General features: G+C 36.9%; 1 protein-coding gene across 1 annotated transcript in view; it reads right to left on the bottom strand.

The window, feature by feature from the left end:
- Window positions 1-8,936, bottom strand: part of BLTP1 (bridge-like lipid transfer protein family member 1) — a 201,312-nt gene that overhangs the window by 86,426 nt on the left and 105,950 nt on the right. Inside the window, exons 37-42 of the mRNA XM_007464834.1 lie at window positions 8,005-8,155; window positions 7,685-7,837; window positions 5,816-6,056; window positions 4,563-4,705; window positions 1,226-1,445; window positions 611-769 (exon numbers count right to left, since the gene is read on the bottom strand). Coding sequence (XP_007464896.1) covers window positions 611-769; window positions 1,226-1,445; window positions 4,563-4,705; window positions 5,816-6,056; window positions 7,685-7,837; window positions 8,005-8,155 — 1,067 coding nt within the window. The remainder of the gene's footprint in view (window positions 1-610; window positions 770-1,225; window positions 1,446-4,562; window positions 4,706-5,815; window positions 6,057-7,684; window positions 7,838-8,004; window positions 8,156-8,936) is intronic.

Here is an 8,936-nt window from a genome sequence, read left to right on the forward strand (position 1 = left end):
AGTGGCTCCATTTATGTTACTGGAAATAGCCACCAATATTTCTTTGTGAATTCTTTGCCTGTTTTTCTGCTACTTATAAATATTCCTTTAAAATTAATAAATTTTCCTCATTTGTTTCCCTCCTTGAGGGCAAGAATCTTACTTTATTCCTTTTAGTACTCCTTCAGATTTAATTAAATATTTAAGTAAATATTTAAGTATAAAGAGCATATAGATGCTTGTCATTATGCCTCAGAGGACTCTGGATAAGCTGAAAGTATCTTCTGTATTGTAGGTACATGATGCTGTAATTATACTTTGCATTTTTTCACCTACCTCCTCTTGGTGTTTTGAAAATTAAACCACACACATTAAATGGAAGTTTTAAACTCTTTAAATTATACATAATCTCGCATTTGACATATTTGTCTTTCCACAAGAACACTGAGAGACTGCTTACGACTCTCTCAATTGCAATATTAGTAAAGACATTTCATAAATGAGCCAATTTCAACTAAACAGTACTTAAACGTTTGAGATTTTTTTAACCATCCTCTGAAAAACAGGATTTTAACATAACTTCACATGTACCCCTTAGATGGTCAAGTAAAATAATGTGATAGCTCAATACCTGTTGGGAGACTATTGTGTCCTGATTTTGTAACAGGAGATTCTTGCACCACACTTCCTCGATTACCCACAGCATTTGACATCCAATTATAGAAACTCACAGATGATGGCTCAGATAACAAAGGGTGTTCAGATAACATATCAGTGGCCATTGTGTTTCCTGAAAATAAAGTTTTACTGAGTATAGTATTACTTATGTACTAAGGAGCAGAAAATGTGATTTATTTTTTGAAAAGTCAGGTTAAATTATCTGCCTTTTGCATGTCTTTAAACTCACTGCACGATGCTGGTATTTGGATATTAAGGCATTAATAAATAATTTATTGCTATCATAATGGGAAAAAATTCACTGCTGGCTGGCCTAGACAGCATTCCACACCATGTCTAGGTTGACAGTAATAGCAAATGTTGCAATTTAAAAATGCAAACTAAGGGCACGAGGCACCAACAAGTTATAAGCAGAACAGTTTCCCAAAATACTTTCTCAAAGATGAGGTGTAATACAAAAGACTAGGTACGCAACCAAAGTATATATCTAAATAAACGTTAAGTCCTGTTTTTGTTTTCTTAACCTCCCACAGAAGTAAGCTTATAATTGTCAAAACTAAGGATATACCTGTTCTCGTTAGGGAGCTGCTTTTCACCGCTGCACTACTTCTTTGAGGGGTCCCTTCCAGGAGGTTGTGCAGGCTTGGGAAGCTTCCAGTCAGGTAGCTGAGTAGGCTCTCCTTCCTTGGACTCTCCTTAACTGGCACGCCTGTACGTCCCACATGCACCGGAGAATCTGTGGCAGTGTCACCACTGGTATAGCTCAGAGAATGATACGGGTGAATGCCCTATAAAAGGAACAACACGGGGCTCTTTCTTATGCACATAAAAATGACTACTGATAACCACAACTACTCACTGTTTTTACTACTAGTTATTGTTTACATTAAAACAACTGTGTCTCTCTAAACAGTTTGTGTCTATTAGAATTATGGTGAATCCCAAATGTATGTAATAATGTTTTATAACTCTATAGTACAATACAAAGGACAGCATTTATTATCATTCATTTATTTTTAACAATGATTAATGCCCTTTAAAATCTGAAGAGGGAGTCTGGTGGTAAGATGTCTATCCCAAAATTCTTCATACTATACTACTCTTCTTGGTACTCTGATAATAATTTCTTGGTACTCTGATAATAATTTCTGTGTTAAGACCTGATTCTCTGTAAAGCTCTAATATACCAAAAAGAATTTCCAGCAATTCTCTGAAGAAAAACAAAAAAATCAAAAATTACACAATTGTCCAATCTCTATCTGTTCTGTCACATCTAAGACTGGAATTCCAGATCAGTTTAAAACAGTACAAAGAAAGACCATGCAGACAGAAAGATCCTGAAAAGCAGAGATCTGAAACAAAGCCCTTTTAATTTCAATTCTTTGGACTTCTGTAATCCATAAACAAAGGAATGCTCAAAAACATTTCTGAGAGAGAACAGCATTATAGAAAACACCTAGGGACTTTCCTGGTGATGCAGTGGTTAAGAATCCGCCTGCCAATGCAGGGGACATGGGTCCAATCCCTGGTCTGGGAAGATCCCGCATGCCGCAGAGCAACTAAGCCCGTGTACCGCAACTACTGAACATGTACTCTAGAGCCCATGAGCCACAACTATTGAGCCCATGCGCCTAGAGCCCAAGCTCCATAACAAGACAAGCCACCGCAAATGAGAAGCCCACGCACTGCAACGAAGAGCAGCCCCTGCTCGCCACAACTAGAGAAAGCCCGCATGCAACAACGAAGACCCAATGCAGCCAAATAAAAAAATAAATAAATAAATTTAAAAAAAAATAGCAAACACCTAAATATGATCAGAGCATCTGGAAAAACTATAAATCAGGTAAAATTCTGAGACAGATTAAGGGTTGGAGAATTTAAAGTGTCCCATGGGCTTCCCTGGTGGCGCAGTGGTTGAGAGTCCGCCTGCCGATGCAGGGGACACGGGTTCGTGCCCTGGTCTGGGAAGTTCCCACATGCCGTGGAGCGGCTGGGCCCGTGAGCCATGGCTGCTGAGCCTGTGCGTCCGGAGCCTGTGCCCCGCAACAGGAGAGGCCACAACAGTGAGAGGCCCGTGTACAGCACACACACACACACACACACACACACACACACACACACAAAGTGGCCCAGCCTTGTAACTATACTGCAGAAATAGAATAAGCCTATAGCCCAAACTTTAAAAAATGTATATCAAATTAAATGTTTTAATTACAAGAGCAACATTTACACAAAATAAAACTTTCAAAAGCACAAAGGACTAGTCAATAAAAAGTATCTCCTGAGCTCCAGTCTACTAGATCCTTTCCCCAAGAAGTCCTCTTAACCATTTCTTATCTATCCTTATATAAATAATTTGACTATATAAACACATATACATATTTATCCTTTTTTAACACACAGATACATATTGTCCTATACTTTATTTTTACTTGAACCAGTGCACTTTGGTGATCATTCCACATCCACTTAGAGATCTACTTTGTCTTTTTGAAGTCTTCACAGTGGCATCCATATGAGGGTACACTAATTTATTAGTCCTCAAATAGTCATTTGTGTTGTTTCCATTATACTCCTATTATAAATGGTGTTGTAAAGAATGTTCTTGGACATGTGTTCCTGAGCATTTATGAGCATTCATTTCTTTAGAGTCACTTCCCGGACATAGACATACTGTTAAAAGGCATTACATTTAAAATTTTACATTAAAAAATTGACAAACTGTTCTTCAAAGAGGTTATGCTAGTTTACACTCCCACCCAGTACTGTATGAAAGTGTCTGTTTTCTTACATCTTCACCAACATATACTATTAAACTTTCAGATTTTTCAAGCTGACAGGTGGAAATGGAATCTCATTTTATTTTACATTTACATTTCTTTAATTATAAGAGAATACATTTTCATATTTGTATATGAATTCCTCTGTGAACTGCCTTTATTTTCTATTTGGTTGTGCCTTTTTAGTGATTAGGAAGAGATCTTTACACATTAGGAAATTAGCCCTTTGTCATATGTCTTTCCATTTTGTTTACAACACTTTTTTTTTCTGTGTAGAAATTTTATATTTCAATATAGTGAAAAATACAATTTACTTAATGGATTCTTGGTATTAATTATTAATTTAAGATTATACCCAGACTGTCAACGGAAGTTAAAATATTAACTATTTGCTGTTTTCAGTGCTCAGAAAAGGAAACTACCAAAAAATAAGTAACTGACAACAACAGCAAATAACTTACTAAGTGCTTACTATGAGCCAGGTATTGTTCTAAGCATTTTTCATGTATCAACTCCATTATTTCTTACAGCAACCTTCTGAAGGAGGTTACTATTATAATCTCCATTTTTAACATATGAGGAAACTGACACAGAGTGCAGTTAAAAACTTTAGTCACAAAGCAATTAAGTGGCAGGGGCAGGATTAAAACCAAGGCAGTCTGATTCCTGAGTGGCAGTCAACCACTCTGCTATTCATATGTCTTATTTTATCAAGCACTGGTTAAATTTCTTAAAACAAAAAAAATGTAATTAAAGTCATAAAACTAGCCTAACTCAAACTGTATTTTGATCATATACTACCTATAAAACTTATCATTAAAACTAATAACTGTAAGCTGATCAACATTTCAATATTGTTTTTTATTGAATACAATATTCAGTAAGTTGAAAAGAGAGCCCTAAGGCTTGGTAGTTAAAGTAGTCCTTGTTCAATATTAATTACTGACTGTTGATATAATTTTCAAAAAAATGTGTAAACTAAAAGTTACTAATCATGTTAATTTCAACATAAAAACACTACTTGAATATTTAGGGCAAATACCTAATACTTACATTTGAGATAACAAAAGTTTAGGTCTTCTCTGTAAGTTTAAGTAACTCTAACCAAAGGCAGCAACAATGTACCTTTATTTTTAATGCAGAGTCACTATGGGTATGAGTCTTAGATAGTTTCCTCATTATCTCAGCTCCAGTTACAGGTCCAGAACTACCAGGTGGAGGCCGGTTGGCTGTTCCCTCCAGCAGCATTGTGTGTTCACTGACTGTCGCTGAAACAGTTCAAAACAATAAGTGGGCTATAGATTATCATATAATCTTGAAACAACAACTCCAATGTTCCTGGTGGTATAACTAAACTCAACTTTTCATATTTCTTGAAAAACTAATTGTGCACTCTGCTATAACATTCACTCTTCTGTCTTTTATTCTTCAAACCCCAGTCTTCTCACTTAGTCTCAAGAAAGGAACAAACAGCTTCTGCTCAGTCTTTCACATGTCACCCAAATGGCACAGAGATCAAAAACTAATTCAACTATGCTGAAGAAAGTACGAAATGTCCACAGATTAACCTAGGCATTTGCAGATAGTTAGAAGGGATGTTTACTGCACTATTCTTTCAATTTTGGGGTAGACTTGAAATTTTTTAAAATAATAAAATCCAGCCTATTACACATAACATATTTATTTGTTAAATACAAAGTTTTTCTAATTTATTTTTTAAAAGCTTGGTAAAGTATTATATGTAAATGTTCTGAAAGCTCTAATTTTAAGACTACTATCCTTTTCCATGGTACTTTTAATTTTTTTTTCAAAATATCACAAGGTAAATTTTCATTGAGTACTATATATCATGATAATAATAAAAATTATCCTTTGTAAAAGCATTTAAGTATGCATGTATATTTCTGTAATGCATTATCTATCTATCTGCCTATGTTCTGGCACAGTCATTATAATGACAGAATTGTGGGCTGAATGCATACCTCTAAACATTATACAAATTAAGAATCAAACAGGCACCAGGTAAAATTCAAATCTTTAAAAGACTAGTATAGGGAGCATGATAAATAGACAAATAAAAATATAAATTTCCAAAAGAAATTCATGTGTTTCATTCAAAACATTCTAGTTATACAAAGATGTCTGTTAATTGTACTGGATAGATTAGGAGAAGAAATCTTCTGTATTTCACAAAATTAAACTTAGAAGTCAAGTCTGTATAAAGATTCCAACATTATTACCCCTTATTTGGACTAATACAAATCAAAGTTGTATAATTAAGCCATGACATTTCAAATTTGGGACAAAAATTATTAAAATTATCACAAGTATTCGGTTACCAAGTACATAGTATCTAGCAAAAATATTTACAAAATTACCTGCATCAAATTCAAATTCTGCTCCATCAGCACTGGTATCACTTTGAAGACCACCTCCATTGTCCAGCCCAAGCCCATCTTCATGATCATAGTGCACAGCTGACTGAGGTTTCAGGGGCTGAGCTGGTCGATGTAAACTCACTCCTTTAAAGGCTGGTGTCACTACAATAAACTTCATCCACTGCCTTGCCAGTGCAACTAAACCTTTCTTTAAAGTTACCAAAGCAGGAAGGCCATCACTCTGTAACAACAATGACATGGTTAGGAGTAATCTTACTGTAACAATAATAGTTACTATTTAAGTGTTCTGCATACATTTATTCATTTAAATCTCATAACTCCCATTTAGAGATGAGGACACTGGAATTTATATGTTGAGTAATTTGTCCAAGTTTACACAGGAGAGTCACTATTTCAAGCTGACTATAGAACTCAATCGCTAAACACAATGTTGCATCTTTCTATCATAAACAACCCAGCAGTACCAGGTAAATAAGAGACTAAACATGGGGTGTAAAGTGGGATTCTCCTTAAGAAGCATTCAAAGCACTTCACCTGCTTTGCTCAGCTGAAGAATTAAATGCATTTTGTGCTACCTGGAATACTCAACAATCAAAGAGGAAATTATTTCTTTCAAAGATTAGGTAACCACCTCTATTTTAACATTAAAAAATTAATAAATTACTATAGCTAAATGACAGACATAGAAGGATTTGTAACTGCTCTGAAACTTAAATATATGATCAGTAAGAATTACATAATTTAGAATATATTTTATTCCACATGGTGATGATTTTACGAAAGAAAATTTGCCTATTGGAGCCTTAGCCTAAGGAGAAAATATGCAACTCCTCTCCCCTTTCCTACAATTCCTTGTATTAGGAATAATAGCTTTGACTGAAGAGAGCCATTTACTAGGTGGCAGGAATCACCTCATTTACTTTCTGAGGAACATCAGGCCCCTTAGCCTGTCCTTTCATTCCTAGACTCAAGTAAGGAGGGTCATCTTGTGTTTCTTCCTCTTACATGGAAACCATATCCCGGCAGAACATCCATCCGTGGGAAATGCCTGCCTGTGACTAGATGGGCAAGTTAAACTTGCACTGTGGATCTCCCAGTCTTCAATTCACAGGGTGGGAGTAGAAAGCACTATACCAGCCTCAGGTCTAAGTACCTTTATGAAATCCATAATTTACTCCAGATTCTTTCATTAGAGGTTATCAGGAGCTTGACTGACCATTAATAATACTGATACATTGATTACTAATTTGGCTAAAGCTTCCTGTGTATTCTCTATTGACCAGAAACTTGGAGAGGAGAGGGAGATCCTCAAGCTCTAAGCCTCTAATCATGTGCTTCCACAGTGCTTTTCTAGTGCAGAGATATACTGTATTTATTCATACAGTTACATATTCCCCCCTCAATCATTAATTAGTCCTTATTTTATTAAACATTTCTGTGAAATTTGACTCTAATGATTACTCTCCTGTTTGAAATTCTTTATACCTTTGGTTTCTAACACCTTCTTTCCTGGTCCTTCTACCTCTTCTTTTCCCTCCTCAGCACTCTGTGTACCTCTATGCACCCTCTCCATGCTCCTTTAATTTTGGTATTTATCAGGGATCCATCCCTGACCAGTTTCTCACTCAACATATCATCCCTAGAAGGCTCATCCATAACCGCAGCTTCTAACACTTTCATGCTGGCAACTCCCAAACCATTAATTTGAGCCCAATCTTGTCAATAGCCTGGATATCTAACCACATTTCTCCTTTGGACTTCCCATACTCATCTCAAACCTTGTGGGTCAACGGCTACTCAACAGAATAGAGGCTTTTTTAAAGCTCACATATGATTCCGGTAACTCACCATTGTAGCGTCATCAATGATGGAGTAATTTGCCTGGTGCAGGTAGTGATGTAGTATATTACACAGTAAACATGAAGGATTTTCTTGGAGAAAGCGGGCAACTTTTGTAAGTCTGTTGTATTTACTTCTTAAGGGAAAATGTACACTTTTATTCTGTAAAAAGCAAAACAACAAATTCAGAATGACACAGCAAAGATACAACAAACAAAATATATCTAGAAATTAAGAACTTGCAGGTCTGATATTTTCCAACAATGATAATAAGGGATCATTTTCAATAATAAACTTTGTATGATACCTTGTATTGTTGAAAGACATACCTCTAATGCTTCTGTCATTATGCATCCCATAACAGCACAAATTCTCAAGGTTCCCTCGGTTTCTAATTTGTTTAAGGATGACTTGAGTTGATCAATGGGAACAAGCCATGCACCAACAGCTGGAGTTGCAGTGCTTAAAAGGTTTAGCTGCCTTTTAAAATGAAAAAAAAAAAATTATAAAAACAAGTGTTAAGATTTGTATTTCAAACAATCTCCCATACCTACTGTACTCAGTGGCTATTTTAGTTAGGCAAAATTACCTTTCCTTTTGACCACGAGATAAATTCTGAACATATAAGTAGGAAATGCAAAGAATAGATAACAGAAAATAAAGAAAAATATAAAAGTCTGTTAGAGGTGAAAAGAGTATATAAAAAGCTTATGGCAGGGGGGTTGTGGAAAGATGGCGGAGGAGTAAGACGCGGAGATCACCTTCCTCCCCACAAATACACCAGAAATACATCTACATGTGGAACAACTCCTACAGAACACCTACTGAATGCTGGCAGAAGACCTCAGACCTCCCAAAAGGCAAGAAACCCCCCACATACCTGGGTAGGGCAAAAGAAAAAAAAAATAATCAAAAACAGAGACAATAGAATAGGGACGGCACCTGCACCAGTGGGAGGGAGCTGTGAAGGAGGAAAGGTCTCCACACACTAGGAAGCCCCTTCGCGGGCAGAGATTGCGGGAGGTGGAGCGGGGAGCTTCGGAGTCGCGGAGGACAGCACAGCAACGGGGGTGCGGAGGGCAAAGCGGAGAGATTCCCGCATAGAGGATCGGCGCCGACCGGCACTCACCAGCCCGAGAGGCTTGTGTGCTCGCCCGCCGAGGCGGGAGGGGCTGTGAGCTGAGGCTCTGTTTCGGTTTCGGTCGGAGCTCAGGGAGAGGACTGGGGTTGGCGACTTGAACATAGCCCGAAGGGGTTAGTG

The sequence above is a fragment of the Lipotes vexillifer genome, unplaced genomic scaffold (assembly GCF_000442215.2).
Source record: "Lipotes vexillifer unplaced genomic scaffold, Lipotes_vexillifer_v1.1 scaffold231, whole genome shotgun sequence".
Taxonomy (NCBI): Eukaryota; Metazoa; Chordata; class Mammalia; order Artiodactyla; family Lipotidae; genus Lipotes; species Lipotes vexillifer.